Source organism: Podarcis cretensis (assembly GCF_951804945.1).
Source record: "Podarcis cretensis genome assembly, chromosome: 9".
Classification (NCBI taxonomy): domain Eukaryota; kingdom Metazoa; phylum Chordata; class Lepidosauria; order Squamata; family Lacertidae; genus Podarcis; species Podarcis cretensis.
This window is the reverse complement of record NC_137178.1, coordinates 4,093,693-4,119,971: the sequence shown is the minus strand read 5'-3', so window position 1 is coordinate 4,119,971 and position 26,279 is coordinate 4,093,693. Positions and strand designations below refer to the sequence as shown.

Here is a 26,279-nt window from a genome sequence, read left to right as displayed (position 1 = left end):
AACCCAGTAGTAAGTGTTCCGGTTTGCAAGCCTTTTTCGGAAACCAAACGTGCTCAGTTTTGAGTGTTACACTTCTGATCTGAGTGCCACACTTCCGTTTTGTGCGTTACAGTAACCCTGACACCAACCCTAGTGTTTTTGCTATTTATTTTGCATTTTTGTTTTTGCCTGGAACCCGGTTTCTGTTCTGTGTGGAACCCAGTTCAGCTGCTGATTGTGTGACTGCAGTACATTGTTTATTGTTTTCATTTTATGAATCAGTAGTCTTGTTAGATAGGTTTTGGAACGGAATGGATTAAGTTTGAGAACCAAGGTACCACTGTATTGTGCTTTTACTGTTTTTTTTGTTGGAAGCCACCCAGAGTGGCTAGGGCAACCCAGTCAGAAGGGCAGCATATAAATGATAAATTACTGCTATTATTGTTTTGGCAGAAAAACTTGCGAGAACATTCCCCTGTACAAATGTATCAGAGAGATTTATTCTTGGCCCTTGGTTTATAGAAACAGTAGTCATAATTTTGTGGCCATAATGTAGGGAACGCAAAGAAGGAAAAGCATTATCCCCTCAGGTAGGATCACATCTCAAAGGACACGCCAGAGACACAGATCTCTGCCAACTGCTGGAGTTATTAAGCTAGTTCAAATGAATGTAGTTAAGAGGTTATGTTCCATCTGAAAACAGCAGCATTTGGGTTGCATTGAAGAGCACGAAGAATGAATTTCCTGCACCTTTAGTCGGACGCAGAGCTCAATGTGCTGTATGGCCTGAGCCCATCCCAGAAGGCAAAAAAGAAAAGAACAAAGGCCCTTGTGACAGCAGCAATAGTCTCTTCTGGCACTCTGGCTCTTGGGCCGGTTGCTTGCCACTTGGGCCAGCAACAGTCCTCTCAAGGAACAAGGCAAAGAGCGGCTTCTGTGCAAGTTCAGAAGTGCTGAGATGAGGCCACCAGAGAAGCCCACTTTCTCCAGTAATGAAAACTCAAGTCCTGTAAAGCCACACACCCCTTCCAAACCAGGACTCCCATTTTCTTACAAGCACCTTGGAAGCAAAAAGGAAAGGATCCTTTTGGAAATATTACTAGTTACGGTTTCCTTCATTACTAGAATTCCTTGAAACTTGGCTGTCAAGTGCCCTCTGCAGCAAACTGGAAAAGTCCGAAAGGAGACACCCCTTTGCTCAGCACCAGAACAAACCACTTCCAAATCTCTTGGCACCACGTAATCAACAGCACCAAATGCCCAAGGGACAAATGGGATGAAAGACCAGACCCAGGCAGACACCATGACCACTCCCCAGTTTCCCTCCTCAGTCCACGGAGGGGATATCATAGCGATACTTGGAAACGGTGCAGTTGGCCAACCTGCCGTAGATAGTGGGCAGGACATAGTGGTGGTACATGCGGAAGCCGACGCCCTCGTACATGGCGCGGGCCTCATGCTGCACCATGAGGGTGTTCAGCACCACAGACTGGTAGCCATGCTCTCGGGCAAAGGAGATCACTGTCCTGCAGAGGGCCTTGGCAATGCCAAGGCCACGATAGTCCTTCCGAACTGACATGCGCTTCAACATGAGCTCTCCCACGTGTTCCTCAGAGGGCCTGGCACCCACAATGGCCACCACACACTCATCTGCCTCAGCCACCCAGAAACAGGAGTCCTTGTCTCCCAGGTAAGCAGCCTTGATGTCTAGCAGGTCCTCCTGCAAGCAGTGGTCGATGTACATGGACCAGATGTAGCCTAGGAGTTGCCGGCCGATGGCCAGGAGCAGGGTGACGGCCAGGATGGGCAGCAGGAGCGATTTGGAGCTGGTCAGCAGCAAGCAGAAGGTGCAGGCCAGGAGCAGGATTAGCCAGGGCTGCTTCAGCATGTGCACGCACAGGGTGGGCACATATTCGCTCATCCCTGTGGCAAACAAGTCGCGCGCCGTCTCGTAGTCCTCGGGACGGTACTCGCGGATGTGGTAACGTGCCATGGTGCACCGGCCAGAGATGGGCACCACTGGAGGAGGCAGGCTAGTGGGAGAACACTAGAATCAACAAACAGAAAGGAAAGGTTGTTACCACACAAACACACATATGAGAGAGAGATATGTGAGTGTTGGACAAGGACCTGGAAGAGAATAGCACTGGAATCCCCACCTGGCCACAAAGCTCACTGGGTGACCCTGGGAGCTGGTTGTTGCCTCTCAGCCTAACCTACCAAACAGTCAACAATCAGTCAACAATTTATTTGTATGCCTCCTTTCCAAAGTTCAAACCTTGCTCAAGGCAGCTTACAATGTAAAATGTTAGTAAAGGTAAAGGGACCCCTGACCATTAGGTGCAGTCATGGCCGACTCTGGGGTTGCGACGCTCATCTCGCCTTATTGGCCGAGGGAGCCAGCATACAGCTTCCGGGTCATGTGGCAGCATGACTAAGCCGCTTCTGGCGAACCAGAGCAGCGCACGGAAATGCCGTTTACCTTCCCGCTGGAGTGGTACCTATTTATCTACTTGCACTTTAACGTGCTTTTGAACTACTAGGTTGGCAGGAGCAGGGACCGAGAAACGGGAGCTCACTCTGTCGTGGGGATTCAAACCACCAACCTTCTGATCAGCAAGTACTAGGCTCTGTGGTTTAACCCACAGCGCCACCGGCATCCCTAATATAAGGCATTTAGATCAGGAGTTGTCAACCTGGTTCCTACCACGCACTTAAGGATTTTAGGTGGGCGGCAGGGGGTTCTACGGCACAAGCTGAATCCTCCTTCCATCGAGCGCTGGTGGGCGGTAAGGAAATTTTACCATCTAGTAAGATGCATTAGTGGCCGGTAGGTATAAAAAGGTTGACTACCCCTGATCTAGATAGATGAATGGTCTTAATTAAGAAGTACCTCAAACAAGTGCCAGCATTAGGGTCTGGTCCTACTGCTGGTTTTTTGTTTTGTTTTGTTGGCACAATCATCATTAGGTTATCCATGTTAATCCTGCATTTGGAATAGCAACAAATCACATGAAGCTTACAGGTGAAAGATTTGCTGATGGAAACCAGCTTGCGATAGCTTTGGAAGAGGACTGGACAAACTGAGGGAGTGCATAACCCCAACACTTTTTGCATTTTTTACTTTAGTCAGCTTGCTTTTAATTAATTCGCATACCGCCCTTTACCCTTACCTCTCAGGGCAGTTCGCAACATAAAAACCCATTTTTTAAAAAAACACACACCACAAAACACATAACATTTTTAAAAATAAAAAACCTGGTTTTAATATACGCATGCGTTGGCTTGCTTAAAATAATGCAAGTCATGCACAAGGTGTGGCTAATAACTATAATGCAATAACAAACAAACAAATAAAATAGAAATAGTGATAGTAATAGTAATAATAATAATAATATTATATAATGCGATTTTGGTTTTAAATGCAGTGTAAGGTAGTCTCTGGGGGACGCAGGTGGCGCTGTGGGTTAAAGCCTCAGCAACTAGGACTTGCCGATCGAAAGGTCGGCGGTTCGAATCCCTGCGGCGGGGTGCGCTCCCGCTGCTCGGTCCCAGCGCCTGCCAACCTAGCAGTTCGAAAGCACCTCCGGGTGCAAGTAGATAAATAGGGACCGCTTACCAGCGGGAAGGTAAACGGCGTTTCCGTGTGCGGCTCTGGCTCGCCAGAGCAGCGATGTCACGCTGGCCACGTGACCCGGAAGTGTCTCCGGACAGCGCTGGCCCCTGGCCTCTTGAGTGAGATGGGCGCACAACCCCAGAGTCTGTCAAGACTGGCCCGTACGGGCAGGGGTACCTTTACCTTTACCTTTAAGGTAGTCTCTGTGTGAGTATATTGTATTTAATTATGGGGTATCAGAGTTTTTAGGGGGCTAACCAGGCTGGGATAGCTGGCTTGTTGGTTTTTGAATGCCTAATGTAGATTTTTTTCAATTTCGTTGTTCTGTATGGGACAATGACAGTAGAGATTATCGTATCGTATAATAATAATAATAATAATAATAATAATAATAATAATGGCAGCAGCCAGGAAGGCTGTGCTGTGTTTCCACTTTTGGAGTCGACGAAACTCCTCTGGGAACGGGAAGAGGGGGCAGCGCTGCTGCTGTTGCTGCTGCTCTCAGGCCCTGCCTTTTGGGGGGGGGCTCCCCATTATTTTGGGGGTCCACCTGGCCGGCCACTGCATGGGCAGCGCTGGCTTCGCTGCCTGAGGGGGTCCCTCCGGCCTGACCCTCCAGGCGGCCTCCCTCGCCCACCCCAGAGGGCGGCGGGCCTCCCCCCCACCCCACCCCCGTCGCCATAGCAACCCCCGCGGCCCCGCCGCCTCACCTTCTCCCCCGGCAGCGACGCCCCGCGCCACCCTGCGCCTGGCGATGACGTCGCTTCCGGAGACGAGCCTCCCAGCACCACGTGACCTTAGGGGGCGGGGAAAAAAAATTACACGACCACAGAACTGCGCAGAGAGACGGAGGCTTAGAAGGAGGCGGAAGGGGAGGAGCCTCGTCTCTCCCCGCGGTGGGCGGGCTCTCCCGACTCCGCCGCCAATCAGCGCGCGGGGGGGGAAAAGGAAGGGCTCGGCTCTCTCTATGGTGGGAACCATAGAGTTTAAGAGACCTACTGTGTTATATATCTTTATATATGAAGTGCGCATATCTATATAGATTTGAACTATAAATATATCTGGAAGTTTACACACAAATATCTATGAGAATTTTTAATGTATATTTAATATATGTATATTGTGTGTTTATGAATATATATATATATATATATATGTATGAAATATATTGTTGTTGTTGTTTAGTCGTTTAGTCGTATCCGACTCTTCGTGACCCCCTGGACCAGAGCACGCCAGAGCATGAAATATCTGGTCCACCCCATGGACCAGAGCATGAAATATATATATATATATATATATATATATATGAATATATATATATATATAAATGCAGATATAGATTTGTCTGAAATGAGCTATAAATCTATATGGAAATATATATATATGTAATATGTATATGTGTGTGTATATGTGATATAAATAACTTTGAAATATATAGATTCAGATATATAGTTCGTGTGTGTATATATATATATATAAACACATACATGCACACAATATATGCTTGTGTGTGTGTGTGTGTGTGTATATATATATATATATATATATATATAAAAATACAGGATGGAAAGCAAGCTGAACATACAGCACATATCTGTGTTTGTGTGTGCGTGTGAATGAAGTGTGTTTGTGTGCACACAAAATCTATTTAAGTGCCTTGGCAGGAAAGCCATGACTCCAGAGTAGACGTATAGAACCTAGTGGACTTTGAGCCACAGCTGAAGGGGAACAGTTAGGGTTCCCCCCCAAAAACCCTAAAAACTCTTTGTGAATTCCCCCCCAGCCAGGTTTCGCCTTAAGCATTTTAAAACTGCATTTTCCTCTAAGACAAAAAGCATTAGCTAAGCATTCTGCCGCTTGCTGTAACTAAAAAACATTGCAACAAGGTAGAGAACAGAGCCCATTGTCTTCTCAGGCCTTTCACAGAGCCTTTGGCCTTGCTAAGAACCACATTGCAACTTGCTTTCTGTCCGGGAACCATGCCAAAGCACAAGAATGAAACAACTGGAACACACTGAAACCCTCTCACCCCCTTTCTGGGAAGGGTCCAAAAATGGTCCCAAGACAGGAGCTTTCTGTTCATGCTCAGAGGAACTCATGGGCAGGACTTGAAGAAGGGCGAGGGAACTGGAAGGGGATATAAAAACTATGTGCAATGGCTGTGAACTTCGTGCTTGTTTTGTGACTTATCACACTTGCTCCTCTGCCTACCCGGGTCAAAACTCTTTCTCTGGATTTAACCCCTTGGTGTCGTTTGGCTCCTTTTGTCTCTGCTCGGGTGCAACATTTTTCCTACCCATGGTTTAAAGGGCCTAGAAAGGCTACACAGCCATGGCGAGCTCGGTGTCCCATTCATCTCAACATTCATCTGCTCCAAGAAGGAGGAAGGTTTTACTCAGGTGTTGATTTAGCAGGGCATATAGTGGGATGAAGAGCTCCCTCTTTCGCCTCCCTCAGCTCCCTCACCTGTCACCTTTAAATCCTTTCTTGTGAGGCCAAAACACCATCTTCTTCAAGCCCTACCTTAAGGGCAGCCCTGGACACCCTTACCTGAACTTGGCTGCTTTACATCTGAGTAGACCAGCGCAGGAGGAGACTGCACGGCCATGGTATAAACTATTATTTGCATCACTGCTCTTTGAAATATCCGGTCATTTCTGTAGTCCGCTCTCTCCCCATTCAAAGTGCTTTTAGAAGTCCTTGTTGTTGTTGTTTGTTGTTTTTTAAAATGTATTTTTCTTAAAGATTTTATTGGTTTACAAAAGTACTGTATGTGCAATGTCTCTCTCATTTCCCCCCCTCCAAGTAACATTTTTTACAGGTCAGTTTCATTTGTTGAGACATTAGGAAGTTTTTATGTCCGTTACTTAAGTTGCTTTTATTCTGCTTTTAAAAAGCAAAAAGAAAAGAAAAGGGGGAAAAAGCCAAATGTGGAGAAGACCAACTGCGGAAAAGAATGACAGCTTGGAGAAAGGATTGCAGTTTGGAGAAGACTTAAGCAGCAGGAATCCCCAGAGGCTCTTCCTTCTGTCTGGCATCACATTTCCCCCAGTTTTGCTTGTTGTAAGAACCCCTAGCCTGAGTCTCTTGCATGTGTGAATATCCCCCATTCTTGGTTGGTGTGTGCATTGGGGTTAATCCTGCCAGGTAGAATAATTCCTTCACTCCAGCTTCTATTCCACTTTTGCAGGGTGGCTCTTCATTAGAGAGAAAACGGCCTTGATGTCGCATTTGGTTGGGAAACATTGTTTCAAGCCATTAATTTTGATCCAGTTTTTTAAATCCTGGTATCCTTGTATTCGCTTATGCAAAGAAAAGATCCTGTCTCAGGCCTGATCGATCAACTTTGGCAGATGCAGCAAGGCTGTTGTTTAAAGAGAAAGTAAGCAGAGAAGCAACTCCACACGAGGCAGGCTTTGGAAGGTTAAATAGCAAAAGGTTTATTTGGTAACGCTCTGTCGGAATGCCACTTGACTCGCAAGGGCACGTCAATGCCAGCATTTTCGTTTTAAACAGTTCTCTCAAAGTGAGGCTCCACTTTCCCAAATGCCCCTGCGAGGCAAGGACAACCACCCACCCTCCCGCCTGGGGAAACCAAGGCTATGGACCACAGCATGTTCTGGTCAGGGCCTGCCTGTCAGAGCCAGCGTCACATGCCATTGGTTTGCCTGGGTGTCGAGGAAATACCCATCCATCTGCAGCCCTTGTATGCAAGAAAATGACTCAGGTGATAGAGAAAATTCTCAGGGAGAAATATCCATTGTTCAAGGCACAACCTGCCTGCATCCTTCACTTTCCTAACTTTGTCTATGGGGGCCGCCATTTTCAAGGGTTGCCCAACTGAGTTGCTGAGCAGAGATGAGTCGGAAGGCTTGGTGGTTTCTGTTTCAAAACATAGAATGATAGAATTGTAGAGTTGGAAGGGACCATTAGAGTCATCTAGTCCAACCCCCTGAAATGCAGGAATCTTTTGCCCAACATGAGGCTTGAACCCATGACCCTGAGATTAAGGGTCTCATGCCCTACCAACTGGGCTTTGAAGACACTTGAACTCAGGATGCAAGGAAGAAACATGTTAAGAGGAAGGCACGCTTGGCAAATCCACACCGTGATCAACTCCTGCCCGGAAACCAATGTCCCCACTGTGGAAGGACGTGTGGATCCAGAATTGGCCTCCACAGTCACTTACGGACTCACTGTTAAAACCGTGTTTATGGAAGACAATCTTACTCGGCTACGAGTGATGGCCAAAGAAGAAGAAGAAGAAATTTTGGGGCTGGCGGTCCTTCAGTCTTGATTACCTATGTCAGCTTTCCCCAACTTAGTGCCCTCCAGACTCCAGCTCCCATCTTCTTCCCAAAGTTCAGGGATGGTGGGAGTTGCAACCCAAAACATCTGGAAGGCAACAAGGTTGAGGAAGGCTGTTCTTGAAGGGAAGCCAGCACTGTTTGTGTGAATCTGGTCCTTAGAATGAAGACAACGCCCTCAGCAGCAAGGCACCCACTGAACTCAGAAGCTAGGAGCCCAGATAACAAGATTTATTTATTGTGGCGCTGGGCTGTCAAGAAACCATTTTGTTAGCACCAATGTGGTGAACCTTTCGCCCTCCAGACATTGATGAACCACAACTCCCATCAGCCCCAGGAAGCAGAGCCAGTGACCAGGGATGATGGGAGTTGTAGTGCAGTAACATGAGGAGGTTCCCCATTCCTGAGTTCAGCGATGTTCTTGATGGATTTCATCATTTTATTAAGGGGTGTCCTTGTGGGGTTTTCTCTTGCTTGCCGTTTTTGGATCCCTTGGCTAGCTTGTCAGTCCTTGAGAGTGTTCCTGCCCTTTTAAGAGTTCTATGGAAGGAAGATTTCTTTCCTGGAATAGGTGAGGCTTTACCCAGAAGAATGCTGCATTCATGGAAGAAGCCACAGCTAATGGCCTGGCTTCTTCCATGTCCATCATAAATGGACAGCAGCTCTCTAAAGTTCTGGTCCTATTGATGGAATTTATCCCCACCCCTATGTTCAGCTTTCCTTCAACTGACACCAACTCCTGACAAATCATGGAAAATCCACATGCAGGTTAGTCCTTTGGTAACTCAATTCATACACTAAATATTGGCTGATAATCAAGAGGAAGGAAAAACCGACTTGCTCGCCTCTGGGCAGATGGCATTGCTTTGAACCGTGATTTCATGTGACTTCAGGACTCAGCCAGAACCATTTTTTTCAGTGTCAGGGTTTGACCCTGGGACATGTGAAGGAATGAGGAATGAGTGTTTCTTTGTGCATGAGCAGAGTGCTGAATAGCTACAACCAGCCTCTGCACATCTGAGCTTAAAGGGAACGGCTTCTGGGAGAGGCATGTACAGGTGCGCTTAAACCAAAAGAGGTTGCTTTAGAAATTCAGCACCATTTCTGACATGTTCATAATAAGTGGAACTTAAAAATATATGGATCTTGATGAGTGCCAAGATGGCAAACATTGTGCCGAAACAATGATGACGATGATAATATTGCCACGATTGCTTGAGGGGCTGGGAACAAATTCTGGGGCTGATTTATATCTAATCTCCCCAAAGGCGAGAAATCACAAGATAGTTTGAAGGCCAACGGCACGGAAGTCTGTGTCTAGAAACTCAAAACGTTCAGGCTGAAGAAAGTATCCACAAAGATCAGAAGAAGAAGGCAATGGGAGTCTGAGAAGCAGCTTTCCGTCCAGGAAGAGGTCAAAGGGTCCCCCTCACTGAGCCCGTCTCTGGGACCGCAGTTTGTGCAGCCGCAGCTGGCGAAGGCGCAAGGCGAGGTCCTTGGGAACCTTGCCCCCTTTGGCCAGGATCTCCCTCAGCCGTTGCTTGGGTGTCTTTGTCAGGCGGAATTCACACAGGGTGGGGTTGTCCTCGTAAGAGACGCGGCAACTCCGGGTGACGGAATGGTAGCCCTCGGCCGCAGCAGTGACTTCGTACTCACCGGGGTTTAGCAGGCGCCAGTAGTCCCCGTCGAAAGCTGATAGGGTGAGAAGGAAAGGGGAGTTAAGGGAAGCATCGAGCTTCAGGCAGATAAGACGGTGGTTCCCAATTTTTTGGGACAACCCCCACCCACCCCATTCCATAAACTCATCCCCAGTGCCCCTGTGGGATGTAGCATCACTGAAGCAGTCAAATACAACAGTTCCTGCTTGCCCAGAGTGGACACACAGGGGAATGTTGCTCCAGCCAGGAGGACTTCCTGTAACGCCTGGTCTGGAGCATCCTCCCGCTGTGTGTGACCGCATAGATTGGTGTAACCCTGGCAGGCCCTATAAAAGGGCCAGTCATGCAGCCATCTTCCTCTTGACTCTTTTGTTCCCATCTCTTCTCGATGCCTTTTGCTGTCTGCTGGCTCTCAGCCAGCAGCACATGGGCTCATCCCTCACAGAGGATGAACCCACGCTTTTCTCTGTAACTGTAACTACAAGCTAAAGCCTGCCTTCAGGACCATACTGTGACCTGAATGTAAATAAACCTTATCATTACTCTTAAAAGAAGACTGTTGTGTCATTATTGTTTTTAAGAGGGAAATAAAGGGGACGCAGGTGGCGCTGTGGGTTAAACTACAGAGCCTAGGACATGCCGATCAGAAGGTCGGCGGTTCGAATCCCCGCAACGGGGTGAGCTCTCGTTGCTCAGTCCCTGCTCCTGCCAACCTAGCAGTTAGAAAGCATGTCAAGTGCAAGTAGATAAATAGGTAGCACTCCGGCGGGAAGGTAAACAGCGTTTCTGTGTGCTGCTCTGGTTCTCCAGAAGCTGTACGCTGGCTCCCTCGGCCTACAGCCCTTCACCAAGGGATCCATCAGTTTTGGTCCTCTCATTTTCTCATCCCTCCCCCTGCCCCCCATGTTAGATTTGTGTGGATTTGGGGGGATCGGCCTTCAGATGTGAACTGTACCTGTCCGAATGTCATGGTTGATGCCATCCACCGAAATGATGGCGTCCGCGATGCCCTGCTCCGTGTCTTTGTCTCGGACAATGCCTTTGATGCCCCTTCGGGTCTGTAACGAGACGCCTGGTTAGCACCACATCTACTGAAAGGACCTGGCCTTTGAGACTGAGCAACCCATGTGCCCAGCAGCAAACTGCAAAGAAATAAATCAATGGGGTGCCACCTGGTTTTGCCTCCCCCCCATGGTAGACGCCCTCTTCTTACCTGCTCCATGTAGACCAGCAAGGACTCCTTGTTGTTCTCCCATTCCCGGGGCAGCTCCGACTCGTGTGGGAACTTGTCACAGGACAATTCGATGGTGATCTCAAAGCAGTTGGTGTGAAGGTAACTGAAGTCGTTCATACCTGCAGGTGAAAAGATGCAAAGCCAGAGGACTTTTTTATTTTTATTTTATTAACATATAAAACACATACATATACATTTACACAATACACATACACAACACACTACCTTATTTACATAACATAAAACATACCTACATTACTCTATATAATACCTACCTATACTGTACGTAATGGGACGCGGGTGGCGCTGTGGGTTAAACCACAGAGCCTAGGACTTGCCGATCAGAAGGTCGGCAGTTCGAATCCCCGCGACAGGGTGAGCTCCCATTGCCCGGTCCCTGCTCCTGCCAACCTAGCAGTTCGAAAGCACGTCAAAGTGCAAGTAGATAAATAGGTACTGCTCCGGCGGGAAGGTAAACGGTGATTCCGTGTGCTGCTCTGGTTCGCCAGAAGTGGCTTGGTCATGCTGGCCACATGACCTGGAAAAACTGCCTGTGAACAAACGCCGGCTCCCTTGGCCGATAAAGCGAGATGAGCGCTGCAACCCCAGAATCGGTCACGACTGGACCTAATGGTCAGGGGTCCCTTTACCTTTTTATACTGTACATATCAACATATCTACACACCTACCCCACACGGACACCCACCAAGTGACTTGACTTCCAGCCGTTCTTGTTACGCTACTTTATTTTTCCAACTAGCTTAAACACATTTCATTATGTCTTTAATATCTTCTTCTATATTAACTTTACTCTCCTTTCACGCTAATCATTTTTTGGATTCACTCAGTATCTGTCAGAAATTCTACTTTTCCCACATATATTTTGACGTATTCCTTAAAGCTACTGGAAACTCAGCAGAGGGCCTTCTCGGTAGTGGCGCCCGCCCTGTGGAATGCCTTCCCATCAGATGTCAAAGCGATAAACAACTACCTGACATTCAGAAGACATCTTAAGGCAGCCCTGTTCAGGGAAGTTTTTAATCTGTGACATTTTAGTGAATTTTTGGTCTCTGTGGAAGCCGCCCAGAGTGGCTGGGGAAACCCAGCCAGATTGGCGGGGTACAAATAAATAATAATAATAATTATTATTATTATTATTAAAGATAGCCCACTCCTTAGTCACTTTTTGTAGCATATCTCCTCTTATCCTCCCTGTTAGTTTGGCAATATGAAAGTAATGCACAATTCTATGATTCTAAGGGAACATAAACTGAAATATGGTGTCCATGAATAATCCCATCCCACTGGGGACAGCGGGGTTCTGAGATAACATGTGGGATCCCCACCCCCAATCCACTCACTTCCAGGCACTGTGTGCCAGTTCGCCCCGTTGATGATGTTGCCTTCCCTCATGAAGTCATCGTAGTGGCAGAGGCGCCGGTCGTCGTCCACCATGGCCAAGTTGGAGGTGGCGTAGACAGTTGCGAGCCACCGGAAGACGGCATCGTCGGCTGTGGGCGTCAGCTCCTGGGCCTTCCAGTAGGTGCGCGTCATGTCGAAGGGGTAGGTGACCACCAGCTCCCCTCCGTGCAGGTTGGCGCTGAGCATGAAAGGGTAGCGCTGCATCCAGTTGATGACTGCCCGAGTCTCTGGGGCCACCTGTTGCGGCAGAAACAGGGTTAGTGTGCTTGGCGCTGTGGGTTAAACCACAGAGCCTAGGACTTGCCGATCAGAAGGTCGGCAGTTCGAATCCCCACGAATCCCCGTTGCTCAGTCCCAGCTCCTGCCAACCTATCAGTCGAAAGCACGTCAAAGTACAAGTAGATAAATAGGTACTGCTCTGACGGGAAGGTAAACAGCATTTCCGTACACTGCTTTGGTTTGCCAGAAGCAGCTTAGTCATGCTGGCCACATGACCCGGAAGCTGTACGCCGGCTCCCTAGGCCAATAAAGTGAGATGAGCGCCACAACCCCAGAGCCGGCCAGAACTGGACCTAATGGTCAGGGGTCCCGTTAGCTTTACCTTTTACCTCATGTTGCGTCCACTTCAGGTTGCATTTTTTTGGGTTGCGGACTACCGAAACCCAGAAGTACCAGAATGGGTTACTTCCGGGTTTTGGCAGTCGTGCATGCGCAGAAACGCTAAATCACGCTTTGCACATGCACAGAAGCACCGAATCGCAAGGTGCGGGTTGCGAATGCTGTGGGTTGCGAACATGCATCCCACACGGATCACATTCGTAACCCGAGCATCCACTGTACGTCCCTGGTTACAGGTAGTCCGGTCACGGGGATTCAGGCATGGCATTTGCAACTGCGCCGATGCTGCTTGTGCATGATGGGCTTTCATGCCGGGGTGCGTGTGGGATGCCTGAGGAGCGGTGCAAGGACGGCCCTACTATGAGGCAGAGTGAAGCAGCTGCCTCGGGCGGCAGATGCTCAAGTGCAGGGAGGAGATGGAGACAGGAGTGCCCTATACCCCCTTTGCTTTTTTGCTGAAGAATGCAATGAAATTAATGAACTCTTTCAGAAGACCATGGAGTGTTATGTTATCCACAGACTCCAAAGGATTCAGAATCCTTCTCTCTGGCAAGTCTTCCAGTGGTTCGTACAGTGGAACCTCGGTTGTCAAATGTACAGTGGTACCTCTGGATGCGAACAGGATCCGTTCCAGAGCCCCATTCGCATCCTGAGTAGAATGTAACATGCAACTGTGCGTGCGCGGGTCGCGTTTTGCCGCTACTGCGCATGCGTGTGACGTCATTTTGAGCAGATAGGAAGTGCCTACAGAGGGTGGTGAATACAGCACAAGATATTATGGGCTGTCCCGTGGATGAAATAGCGGAAGAACGTTGCCTCAGGATAGTGAGGAAAATTCTCAGGGATGATTCACACCCTGGCCGGCACTTTCTTGCTCTCCTGCTCTTGGGCAGAAGATATAGAAACATGATTAGTCACACCAACAGGGTAAAGAACAGCTTCTATCCATGGGCTGCTAGGCTGCTGAATGGAAAGGTAACAACAGGACAACTGACTTTCAGGTTTGGTGGGTGTGCGTCAGTAAACGAGGGGAATTAAGACAAAGAGAGCTGAGTGGGTGGTGCTGTGTAATCTCACTGTATACAAGTTGTACAAGTGACAATAAAGTATTTCAATATTTCAATTTCTGTATGTGAGAAGACGCCATCTTGCCCTTCACCTCTGGCAATGAAATCTCTTGAGCCGGCCCTGAGAGGACATCACTGCTGCCACTGAAGGCTTGGAGAAGGCATGCAGGTTGATGTGGGGCAGATGTGAGCTGTGCTGGCCTTAAATATGACGCCAACCAGGACTCATCTGCCCATACCCGAGGGTCAGAGGGATGGGGGCAGATCCGTGATGAGGCTCACCGTGGCATTGGGGAAAGTGTAATACTCTGGGATGGGGATATAGTGGTTGGGGAACTTATGTGGCACCATCTCGTTGTCCTCTGCATCCCACAGGGCCGTGTTGAGGTCAGCAAAGTTGTGGTTGAGGTCGAAGCCTTCGTATGTCCACCGGCCCATCGCCCAACCGGAGAGCTCAGAGCCCTACATGGGAAGGAAGGGAAGAACGTCAGGGCATGGCTTTGCGTGGTAACCCCTTTCTGCTTTCTCTACTCGGCTTCTAGGGACACAGGTGGCGCTGTGCTCTAAACCACTGAGCCTCCTGGGCTTGCCGATCGGAAGGTCGGCGGTTCAAATCCCTGCGACGGCGTGTGCTCCTGTTGTTCGGTCCCTGCTCCTGCCAACTCAGCAGTTTGAAAGCACGCCAGTGCAAGTAGATAAATAGGTAGATAACCTTCCTGCCGGAGCGGTACCTACTTAACTACTTGCACCTATTTATCTACTTGCACTTTGACGTGCTTTTGAACTGCTAGGTTGGCAGGAGCAGGGACCGAGCAACAGGAGCTCACCCCGTCGCCGGGATTCGAACCGCCGACCTTCTGATCGGCAAGTCCTAGGCTCTGTGGTTTAACCCACAGCGCCACCCACGTCCCACCTTCCGTCTTAGCCAGGTTTTAAACTGCCCCGCACGTGACATCCCAGATGCCCTTGGAGCTCCAGTGGAGAACCCAGAGGTCAAGCTCACTGAGAGAGGCACATCATGCCACGCCCATAGGTTGACCATAGCATTTTATTGCACTCTCCTGCCAACATCCCTGCGCCAGTGCCTCTGCTCCACCCACCAGTTTGTAGGCCGTCTCGTAGCCGTCCGGGTTCATGGAGGGCAGCAGGTGGATTCGGGTCTCCGTGACCAGGCGTACGATGCGAGGGTTGCCCTGCTTGTACTCGTGACAGAGGTATTCCATCAGGTTGAGCAGTAGCTCCCGGCCCAGAGCCTCGTTGCCGTGCATGCCAGCGACGTAGCGGAACTCGGGCTCCCCTGGAGAAGAGCGCAAGAGAGCATGTCAAGAAGGCTTTCCAGAAGGGAATATTGAAATCAGAAGAGAGCGGGTTGTGATGCCTTTCCAGGAGGGTATACTAAATCGAGAAGAGCTTTTCCCCACCCCCCTAGATTTTATTAAAGTTTGAAAAAGGGTATTCAAAAGGTTGGGATCGAAGGGTGCATGGCTGTTGTGTCCGCCTCATGCCACCCTGCCACAACGGGCTGGAAGTGCGCCCTGAGGAGGTACAGTGGACGCTCAGGTTGCGAACATGATCCATTTGTGATGCATGTTCTCAACCTGTAGTGTTCACAACCTGCAGCGGCGTGTATGCGCGCGTGTGGGTTGCGATTTGGCGCTTCTGTGCATGCGCACCGCCGAAACCTGGAAGTAACCCGTTCCGGTACTTCCGGGTTTTGGCGGGTCCGTAACCCAAAAAAACACAACCTGAAGCATCTGTAACCCAAGGTATGACTGTATATGGGCAATCTTTCTGGAAGATATTTGTATTTTGTGGTGTTAGTGATATGACATGGTTATCCTTCCTTTCCCCTATCTTTTATTAAGCTCTTTGACGGCATCAGAACAGCCTCTAACGTCCTAATCTGTTGGAAGGGATAGTGATGAGTACCTTCTTTGATGTTGGACATTGTTTTGAGAAAGTGAGGCATTGGGAGAAGGTGGTTAATGAATAATCTGCACAGAGCTAGTGATCTGCAAGCCACACAGGTTTGCTATCTGAGGTCCAGCTCCGAGGGCCTTCTGGCGGTTCCCTCACTGCGAGAAGCCAAGTTACAGGGAACCAGGCAGAGGGCCTTCTCGGTAGTGGCACGTGCCCTGTGGAATGCCCTCCCACCAGATGTCAAAGAGAACAACAACTACCAGACTTTTAGAAGACATCTGAAGGCAGCCCTGTTTAGGGAAGCTTTTAATGTTTAATAGACTATTGTATTTTAATATTCTGTCGGAAGCCACCCAGAGTGGCTGGGGAAACCTAGCCAGATGGGTGGGGTGTAAATAATAAATTTGAAGGGTGTATGCCTGTTAGGTCCTCCTCATGCTACCCAGCTGGTGCCCCCCAATAAATGTGCCCAGGGCCATCGCTCCAGCAGCGCCCCAAGATACACCCCTGCCTTGAAGTAGCAGACAAGTCAGATAAAAGTGGCAGATCAGGATGCTTGCAAAGGCTTGTCTGAACACAGAGTCATTCCAAGCTGCTATGAAATTGGCACCAATGAGGCTCAGCTCCTTCACTCACCAACTTCATGCTGTCCAGGATTGTCAGAAATCTCCATGACATACATTTTCAGTCCCAGGTAGCTCTTTCCGATGCTGTATACCCGGGTGATGTTGGGACAGGCGTCGTTCACCTTCTTCATCAGCTGCGCGGGGGGAAATGTCACATGTCATTCTCCCAGTTCTGGTCGCCGGCATCGAGGCCAGCACAAGACATTTTGCTGCCTGAGGCAAAGGGCAAAATGGCGCCCACAGTGGCCCACATCCATTCCACATACTGTAATGAATTGCAACAGCACCGGATTTAGGACGGTGCAGGCAATTATGCTGCACAGGGCACCAATCTGAGGGGGTGCATAATTAGAATGATAATAATACCTACCTTTATACAGGTACCTACTGAAATAAAAAAATTAAGGTCTTATATATATATAATAAATGTTCATAAATGTACCAAGCAAACACGTACATAAATATATAAACCTCATGTCTGAAGCAGCACAGGAAAACAGCCATGAAGCCATTTTTGGCTCCCAAACTGACCAAATGTTTTCCCTGCAAAGTCAAAGGAAAATGGAAACGCCTCCCCATTGTCTTTTCCTTCACAAATCCTGTCTTAAGGGTATGTCTATGTATGAATAGGGTGAGCCTATGACCTGCCTCAGGAACTAAGGTATTTATCATTACAAAAGACTGGCCAGGCTCCCCAGGGTGTCGAATCAAGTAAGCGTTAACAGGTAACCTGCCAGACAGGAGGTAAACAACGCACTCAGATTTCTGCTGTAGACCGCCCTATCTGTGATGTATCTGGGGGTAGTCTTAGGCTCCAGGCGGGCAATTTAAAATGTCTATATAAGGGCGGGCACACCTTGGTTCAGGTTCCTCCTCCTGCCCTGCGTGTGAGGGGAGCACCCTGTTGCAACAGTTCAATAAGGATCAGGCTTACGAGCTGCTTTGCTTCTCAATATTCTCTGGTTGACCTCTGTTATTTTCTCTGACCGATGGAGAACCTGTGAAAGACTCTATAAGGGCCCTTGTGTCTCCCATAAGGGAAAAGGAGAGGTTTTTTTCTATAACACATCCATGCACACTCACACCCCAAATCCTGGCCCCCACATGCCTCTTGATTGCTTCATGGGAGACACAAGGGCCCTTATAGAGATTTTCGTTTATTACAATACTCAAATTTAGGCCCCTAGTCAGGCAAGTGATTGGGTTGTGCTTCCAGATCAAGTACATGGGAAGCCCCACACAGAGTGCATTGCAAGCTTTTCACAGCCCTAGAGATGTTTCTTTCTCGGCGCCTTGCAACCCACCTTCCTCATGTCTTTGTAGTTGTGGTGCCTGAAGTCCAATTTGTCTGTGGTCACAGGCGCCGCGTCCCACGAGTAGATGTTGTTGGGGTCTGGAAAGACAGGAGGGAGAAGGATGACAAAGCTTTGGGTAACACATTTCACTGGCTGCCAAGCTGTTTTGGCGACAGGGCGGGGGCAACTAGAGCGGTTGGTTGGATGGCAGGAAGGAAGCACTTTTTGGTAAAGTGAGCAACTTGGCCCCAACCAACCAATACAGTCCTATGCAGGTCCCAGGACATAGGGGGGAAATTGGTTGCCTTTGCTTTTCGAGGCGATTCTCACTTGCTTTTCCTAAACAAATATGCAAAGCAATCAAAGAGCTATCTTTATCTCTGCAAACTCAGGTTTAGAACTTAATTTGTTCCGGAGGTCTGTTCTTAACCTGAAACTGTTTTTAACTTGAAGCACCACTTTAGCTAATGGGGCCTCCCGCTGCTGCCGCACCGTTGCTGTACGATTTCTGTTCTCATCCTGAAGCAAAGTTCTTAACCCGAGGTACTATTTCTGGGTTAGCAGAGTCTGTAACCGGAAGCGTATGTAACCTGAAGCGTCTGTAACCCGAGGTACCACTGTAGTTACTGTAGTTACTGTAGTTACAGATAGGTAGCCGTGTTGGTCTGCCATAGTCAAAACAAAATAAAAAAATTCCTTCCAGTAGCACCTTAAAGACCAACTTAGTTAGTTCTTGGTATGAGCTTTCGTGTGCATGCACACTTCTTCAGATACTGAAGAAGTATCTAAAGAAGTATCTGAAGAAGTGTGCATGCACACGAAAGCTCATACCAAGAACTAACTTAGTTGGTCTTTAAGGTGCTACTGGAAGGAATTTTTTTATGTAGTTACTGTAGTTAACCTTTGATAGCCCTCTCCTCTGTGAATTTCTCTACTTTTCTTTTAAAGCCATCTAATCCAGAAAACGGCAGCTAGACTGGTGACTGGGAGTGGCCGCCAAGACCATATAACACCAGTCCTAAAAGACCTTCACTGGCTCCCAGTACGTTTCCGAGCACAATTCAAAGTGCTGACTTTTAAAGCCCTAAATGGCCTCGGGCCAGTATACCTGAAGGAGCGTTTCCACCCCCATCATTCAGCCCAGACACTGAGGTCCAGCTCCAAGCCTGGAGCCAGGAGTGCCCACAAGATTCGAACACAGGACCCTCACCTGGCACTACGCAACCCAGGACCTCCAGCCTGAGGCAGATGGTCCCATTCTCAAACCATGTTTGGGGGTTGATGCGGATGTATCGGGCCACCACTGAAGTGGGGAAGAGGCCGAGGACCGGCGTCTCGGGGTCCTTGTTTCCGGCGAAGACCTGGAGCGGGTGAGAGAGAGGGAGTCATTTTGAGGCTACCCATCCTGCAAAATAGAATCATAGCATTGTAGCGTTGGAAGGGATCCTAAGGGCCATCTAGTCCAGCCCCCCACAATGAAGGAATCTCAAGCATCCCTGACGGATGGCCACCCAACCTTTGCTTAAAAGCCTCCAAGGAAGGAGAGTCTGAACAGCTCTTGCTGTCAGAAAGTTCTTCCTGGTGTTTAGTTGGAATCTCCTTCCTTGTAACTTGAAGCCATGGGTTCGAGTTCTACCCTCCAGGGCAGGAGAAAACAAACTTGCTCCATCTTCTATATGACAGCCCTTCAGATATTTGATGATGCCTCTCCTATCTCCTCTCAGTCTCCTCTTTTCACTGGCTGCCGCTGGAGTAAAGGGTCAGGTTTAAGGTGCTGGTTTTGACCTTTAAAGCCCTATGCGGCCTGGGACCCACGTACCTACAGGACCGCCTCTCCTGGTATGCCCCGCAGAGGACCTTAAGGTCCACAAATGACAACACTTTGGAGGTCCCAAGTCGCAAGGTGGTTAGATTGGTCTCAACTAGGGCCAGGGCCTTTTCAGTACTGGCCCCGACTTGATGGAACGCTCTGTCACAAGAGACTAGGGCCCTGCAGGACTTGACATTTTTCTGCAGGGCCTGCAAGATGGAGCTGTTTCACCTGGACTTTGGTTTGGACTCGGTCTGACCCTTATGTTTCCCTCTCCTTATGGTCTTGATTTATCAGCTACTTTAAAATGAGGCTGCATTTTAAATTGTATTTTAAATTCGTTCCCCCCTCTTTTTCCTCCCATTATGTTTTTACTGTGATTTTATTGGTGTTAGCCGCCCTGAGCCCAGTTCTGGCCAGGGAGGGTGGGGTATAAATAAAATTTATTATTATTATTATTTTCCAGGTTAAACATACCCAGGTCCTTCAACCGTTCCTCATAAGGCTTGGTCTCCAGACCTATGTTCCAGACTTCTGTTGATGCAACCTAGAATAGCATTAGCTTTTTTGTTGCTGCATGACACTGTGGACTCATGTTAAGCCTGTGGCCCGACTAAGACCCCTAGAAATTAAGCAATGAGTCTGGATCTAGGAGTCTTGGTTGACCACAAACTTGACATGAGCCAACAGTGTGACGCGGCAGCTAAAAAAGCCAATGCAATTCTGGGCTGCATCAATAGGAGTATAGCATCTAGATCAAGGGAAGTAATAGTGCCACTGTATTCTGCTCTGGTCAGACCTCACCTGGAGTACTGTGTCCAGTTCTGGGCACCACAGTTCAAGAAGGACACTGACAAACTGGAACGTGTCCAGAGGAGGGCAACCAAAATGGTCAAAGGCCTGGAAACGATGCCTTATGAGGAACGGCTAAGGGAGCTGGGCATGTTTAGCCTGGAGAAGAGAAGGTTAAGGGGTGATATGATAGCCATGTCCAAATATATAAAAGGATGTCACATAGAGGAGGGAGAAAGGTTGTTTTCTGCTGCTCCAGAGAAGCGGACACAGAGCAATGGTTCCAAACTACAAGAAAGAAGATTCCACCTAAACATTAGGAAGAACTTCCTGACAGTAAGAGCTGTTCGACAGTGGAATTTGCTGCCAAGGAGTGTGGTGGAGTCTCCTTCTTTGGAGGTCTTTAAGCAGAGGCTTGACAACCATATGTCAGGAGTGCTCTGATGGTGTTTCCTGCTTGGCAGGGGGTTGGACTCGATGGCTCTTGTGGTCTCTTCCAACTCTATGATTCTATGATTCTATGGTTCTCTGGAACAGCTTTGTAGTTTGACACAGCTGAAGGGCACCAGGTCAGTGAAAGCAGCAATGTGTGATCGTATCTTGAACCCGGGGCCTTGTGCATGCAAGGGGAGGTGCTTTTGCATATTTCCAGGGCTTCAGCCAGGAGTCCCTGTAATTCAGCATTTCCTACACTGACTGGCAGCAGCTCTCCAAGATTTCGGACAGGACTCTCTCTGCCGAAGGTGCCTGTGGGTAATGAACTTGAGATGTTCCGCGTGCCAAGCAGATGTTCTGCCACTGAGCTACTGCTCCCTCCCTAAAGGGAGGCAGTGAGGCCCCTGGTTTCCTTTGGCAAAAGGGCACAGAGGCCCTTGATTTCCCTTTGGTTGGCTTGGCACATCCTCCTGGCACAAGACCCAGGTTTGGATCTCTGCAGCTGTCCTGGTGCCAAGACCCAGCTCAGTCAAACTATTGTTCATTTGCTTCTTAAGGACGGAGGGTAGCTCTTAATGCTGAAAAGGCCACATGGAACACTTCAGGTTATGTGTACACGGCGATGTGTGCATTGCCAGCCTTGCAGAAGAAGTGCCAGAATTTGGACAGGGTAAGGGATTCTGAGAATCGCAGCTCCCATTGCAATTATAAGAAAAAGAAAAGGAGTTTCTGTCCCTTATGACCTCCAAGGAAAGCTTGACAAAGTTCAGGCAGTGCCCTGAGGGCATCTTGGTTAGAAAAAAAAAGACATAGAACTGGAAGCAACCACGAGGGTCATCTAGTCCAACCCCCTAGTCCAACTTGGGCCTTGAACCCACGACTCTAAGAGTCTCATGCTGTACTATTAAAACAACACACAAGAACTAAGATAGCAAGCAAGCAATCAGATCCTTAACTCGGAGCCCCACCAATTTAATCAACCAAAGCTTTTGAGTTGATTAATCTACTGATTCAGACTCACAGCTTTTCTGCCTTGGGATTTAGGGTTTCTCAAGGCTGCCTGCTCCTAGGCCAGTCTGCCCATTTGTGAGGGTTGTCATCTATAAAGCCCATTCTTTGGCTGCTCACTGCTCTCTACAGTTAAAGTGGGTGATGGTGGCTGAGAGTCAGGTATTCTTTGTGGTGGCACCCAAACTCTTGGATACTCAACTGATACCAGAGAAACTGGCATCGTAAGTCCAACCAATCGAAGAGCCCAGCACCCAAAGTCCAGCCAACTGGAGAGCCTGGCATCCCAAGTCCGGCCAATCAGAGACCCCGGCACCCCAAGTCCAGCCAATCAGAGAGCCTGGCACCCCAAGTCCAGCCAATCAGAGACCCCAGCACCCCAAGTCCAGCCAATCAGAGACCCTGGCACCCCAAGTCCAGCCAATTAGAGAGCCTGGCATCACCAGGTCCAGCCAATCAGAGAGAGTCAGGGATTCTAGGCCCAGGCAATTGGAGAGCCTGGCATCTCATCCAGGACCCCTGAGGATCCGAATGGACTCACCATCTCCTCACTCCCATTCATGCATGGCTGCCAGCTGTGAGTGTCGTTGCTGAACTGGATCTTATACGACGTCACCCAGTCATATCTGATGGAAGAAAAGCAGACTGAACAGGGGAATGCACAAAGGTAAATCAGTTGGGGGCGGGGAAATCTAATTAACCCCTCGGAATCCCTTTCAGCCCAAGGTCCACATTCGCTCATGGGGAAACATCCCGGGGCTTACGTCCAAATGGAGTTCAGGCCTTGTGTGATGACCCCAGTGAAACGGGTTGGCTGCCGGGCATCCACCTCCAGCCATTGGTTCTTGTTGTCATGCCCAGCGCACCAGCCGCCATCGTAGAAATCGCCATCGTTGATGCCGGACTAGAGCAGAGGAAAGCAGAGAGGAGTTGGGGTTTTGGTTGAGGATGCAGGACGCAATCAAAGGAGTCTTTTGCTGAGACTACCTGGGTTCTGGTAGCTGCATTGGCAGGGAGGGTGTGTGTGGGATAGGGGCCAGCCATACAATTGCAACAACACATTTAGTGGCACCACTGGAACTGAGAGGCGCACTCCAGGTTCCTCTGCAATCTTGCAAGCAATGTTGCAAATGAACACAGTCTGTGTTGCAAGCCAGGATGCTCTAGACTGGTGCAATATTCCTGGGTTGCGCTAGCTTACCCTATCATGGGTTCATCTGGCTTGTAAAGGTAAAGGGACCCCTGACCATTAGGTCCAGTCGTGGCCAACTCTGGGGTTGCGGCACTCATCTCGCTTTACAGGCCAAGGGAGCCGGTGTACAGCTTCCGGGTCATGTGGCCAGCATGACTAAGCCACTTCTGGCGAACCAGAGCAGCGCACGGAAACGCCATTTACCTTTGTTTTATGACTTCCAACTTTGTTTTATGACTTCCAACGCTGCCGAAGTGGTCCGCAAACAGAAGTAGCGAACAGTGATTCCAGATATAGTCACTGTTTTGTGGAATTCTTCTTCAGCACAGCAAAAGGATACAGAAATGCTTCATAAACACATCTATGCTACGGAGCAGTGGTCATAAAGTTATGTAACCACTTGGGTCATCGTATTGCCTTGGATATTACTGATAATTGTTTGCAGCACAGTGGTTTAATTGTTTGGCACCATCTATGGCAGTGGTCCCTAAACTTTCTTTGGCCACCGCCCCCTTGGTTCCACAAACTCATCCCCAGTGCCCCAGACCCTATGAAAAGCATTATTCAAAATTGCAGTATGCAAAACCCACTAAGGAAAATAACACCAGGGGTCTGTGGGAAGCTCAGAAGCAGGACCCAAAACAGTGGCATAGTGATGGTTGCTGGCATAGCGATGGTTGCTGGCACCCTGGGTGGATGCGCATGCACTGGGCAGGGAGGGGTGCCAGTCCATCCCTCTCTGCCAATGTAGCCCCACCCCCACGGGAGCAAAGGAGAGCCATGCTGGAAGAGATCATCAGGGGATTTGGGCTGGGTCTCCATCAATATGCAGATGATACCCAGCTCTACCTCTCTTTCAAATCAGAACCAGTGAAGGCGGTGAAGGTCCTGTGTGAGTGTCTGGAGGCGGTTGGAGGATGGATGGCGGCTAACAGATTGAGGCTGAATCCTGACAAGACAAAAGTACTGTTTTGGGAACACAGGAGGCGGGCAGGTGTGGAGGATTCCCTGGTCCTGAATGGGGCAACTGTGCCCCTGAAGGACCAGGTGCGCAGCCTGGGAGTCATTCACCCGCCCTGTGGAACACCCTCCCACCAGATGTCAAAGAGAAGAACAACTACCAGATTTTTAGAAGACATCTGAAGGCAGCCTTCTTTAGGGAAGCTTTTAATGTTTAACAGACTACTGTATTTTAATACTTTGCTGGAAGCTGCCCAGAATGGCTGGGGAAACCCAGTCAGATGGGCGGGGTATAAATAATAAATTCTGTTCTATTCTATTCTATTTTTCCTGCCTGCCTGCACAAGAGGAAGCCTGGCTGGCCGACACAGCCCTTGGTGGGTGGGGAGGAGCAACAGGTGTGCATGGGCACCTGGTTTGTGCCCGCTCAAAAATTGTGCACCCGGGGCCATGCTACACCCCTGGCCCAAACACAAGAACAACTCTGCCCTCCTGCGATGTGTGATGTCACAAGCCAGAGACCTGCACCCAGCCCACCTTGCTCTTCCCCAAATGCTCCTCCTGTTGGTGGATGAGGGCACTGCAAGCTGTGTGTGTTCACCTGTATGTTGAGTCTCCCACGATGGGGTCCGAGGCCCATTCGCTTGTAGCTAGAAGCCCGGAGCTGGAAGTCCTTCACCCTCAGAGACTCGAGGCCCAGCGGGGGGCATTCTGGTTAGAAATGGGAGAGGAAGAGGAGGAGGAGAGTGAGATGGAAGACAGAGGGGGGGGAATCATCAAAATTCTCGAGATATGAGGATTTCTTCCCAAACGACCCCCCTTTGCTGGTGCCTGCGAGATGCCAAACATATCTTGGAAACTGTGGTCTGTTGGTAGTGCTAGGAATGGTAACTTTGTGAAGGGTTCTCCACAGTTCCCAGGATTCTTTGCGGGAGGGAACTGATGTGCTATAAATGTTTGGTGTGTCGTCTTCTTCTTCTTTGGCAATCACTCATAGCCAAGTAAGATTGTCTTCCATAGAGTATTGTTAGCCCAGAAATGGAAACAAGAAGAAATTCCGACAAAAGAAGAATGGCAGACGAAATTACAGTGGTACCTCGGGTTACATACGCTTCAGGTTACAGACTTCGCTAACCCAGAAATAGTACCTCGGGTTAAGAACTTTGCTTCAGGATGAGAACAGAAATCACGCAGCGGCAGCAGGAGGCCCCATTAGCTAAAGTGGTGCTTCAGGTTAAGAACAGTTTCAGGTTAAGAACGGACCTCCAGAACGAATTAAGTTCTTAACCCCAGGTACCACTGTAATGGACTATGCAGAATTGGACAAAATGACAGGAAGGATTTGAAACCTGCGGAACCAGAGATTTACAGAAGATTGGAAGAAGTATATGAATTATTTGAAGAGCAACTGCAATCAACAAATTACGCTAGTAGGACTACAAGAAGTTTTGTAAGGAGAAATATATGAAGTGTTACAAAGTAGGAAAAGATAGAGATATTGGTTATGAGTTTGAAATGTAATAGGGAAAACAAGAAATGCATACTAAGAGATTAGAGTGGAAAATTTTCAGACAGGACTGATGGAAGTCAAAAAAATTGAATAAGATGTAAAAGTATGTTTAATTACTGTTGAAAATGATATGTTAAAAAACTAATAAATATATATATGTGTGTGTGTGTATCTATCTATCATCTATCTATCATCTCTATCTATCTATCTATCTATCTATCTATCTATCTATCTATCTATCTATCTATCTATCTAGTCTTCCATAAACATGGTCTTAACAGTGAGTCCGTAAGTGACTATGGAGGCCAGTTCTGGATCCACACGTCCTTCCCCAGTGGGGACATTGTTTTCTGGGCAGGAATGTGCCTTCCTCTTAGTGAGTTTCTCCCTTTTGTCCTGAGTTCGAGTGTCTTCAAAACCCACGACACCTTTGGTAATGGCTGTTCTCCAGTTGGAGCGCTCACAGGCCAGTGTCTGCAATTGGTAAATTTGATGTCTCTCCACGGGGAAGAGAAATAAGTTGAAATCCAAGCCCATGCGAAAGAAATTGAGCGGAGGGGTTTGCTCCTGCCTGTCTCTGTGGGAGCCTGCAATTGTAAGGGGCTGCCGAAACCGCACCACTGTTTCTTCTACGAGTCTCTTGGATGAGTCAAAAGCACCAGAGCACAGCCTCGGCGTAAGCCCATGAGAAGCCTGACCGCACTCTTTGAAAGTGGGTCTCCCCCCCCCCCTTGTGCTTCTCCACAGCAGCCAGGAGATTATTTGTGCAGAACAAGCAGACTGAAGCAATCAAGAGGCATGTGGGGGCCAGGATTTGGGGTGTGAGTGTG

General features: G+C 48.7%; 2 protein-coding genes across 2 annotated transcripts in view; both read right to left on the bottom strand.

Moving 5' to 3' along the window:
• Nucleotides 1-455: 455 nt before the first annotated feature.
• On the bottom strand, nt 456-4,406 carry LOC307224376 (putative N-acetyltransferase camello). The gene is made up of 2 exons (XM_079991234.1): nt 4,306-4,406; nt 456-2,026 (listed from the first exon to the last, which is right to left on the bottom strand). The coding sequence occupies exon 2, from the start codon at nt 1,970-1,972 to the stop codon at nt 1,307-1,309; it is 666 nt and encodes a 221-aa protein (XP_079847360.1). The 5' UTR covers nt 1,973-2,026; nt 4,306-4,406; the 3' UTR covers nt 456-1,306.
• Nucleotides 4,407-7,010: 2,604 nt separating this feature from the next.
• Nucleotides 7,011-26,279, bottom strand: part of CPXM1 (carboxypeptidase X, M14 family member 1) — a 36,794-nt gene continuing 17,525 nt past the window's right edge. The window contains exons 3-14 of the mRNA XM_079990823.1: nt 24,541-24,650; nt 22,552-22,691; nt 22,329-22,413; nt 18,953-19,103; nt 17,752-17,840; nt 16,458-16,581; nt 15,002-15,198; nt 14,184-14,363; nt 12,156-12,453; nt 10,774-10,913; nt 10,516-10,618; nt 7,011-9,594 (exon numbers count right to left, since the gene is read on the bottom strand). Coding sequence (XP_079846949.1) covers nt 9,332-9,594; nt 10,516-10,618; nt 10,774-10,913; nt 12,156-12,453; nt 14,184-14,363; nt 15,002-15,198; nt 16,458-16,581; nt 17,752-17,840; nt 18,953-19,103; nt 22,329-22,413; nt 22,552-22,691; nt 24,541-24,650 — 1,880 coding nt within the window. The 3' untranslated portion in view covers nt 7,011-9,331. The remainder of the gene's footprint in view (nt 9,595-10,515; nt 10,619-10,773; nt 10,914-12,155; nt 12,454-14,183; nt 14,364-15,001; nt 15,199-16,457; nt 16,582-17,751; nt 17,841-18,952; nt 19,104-22,328; nt 22,414-22,551; nt 22,692-24,540; nt 24,651-26,279) is intronic.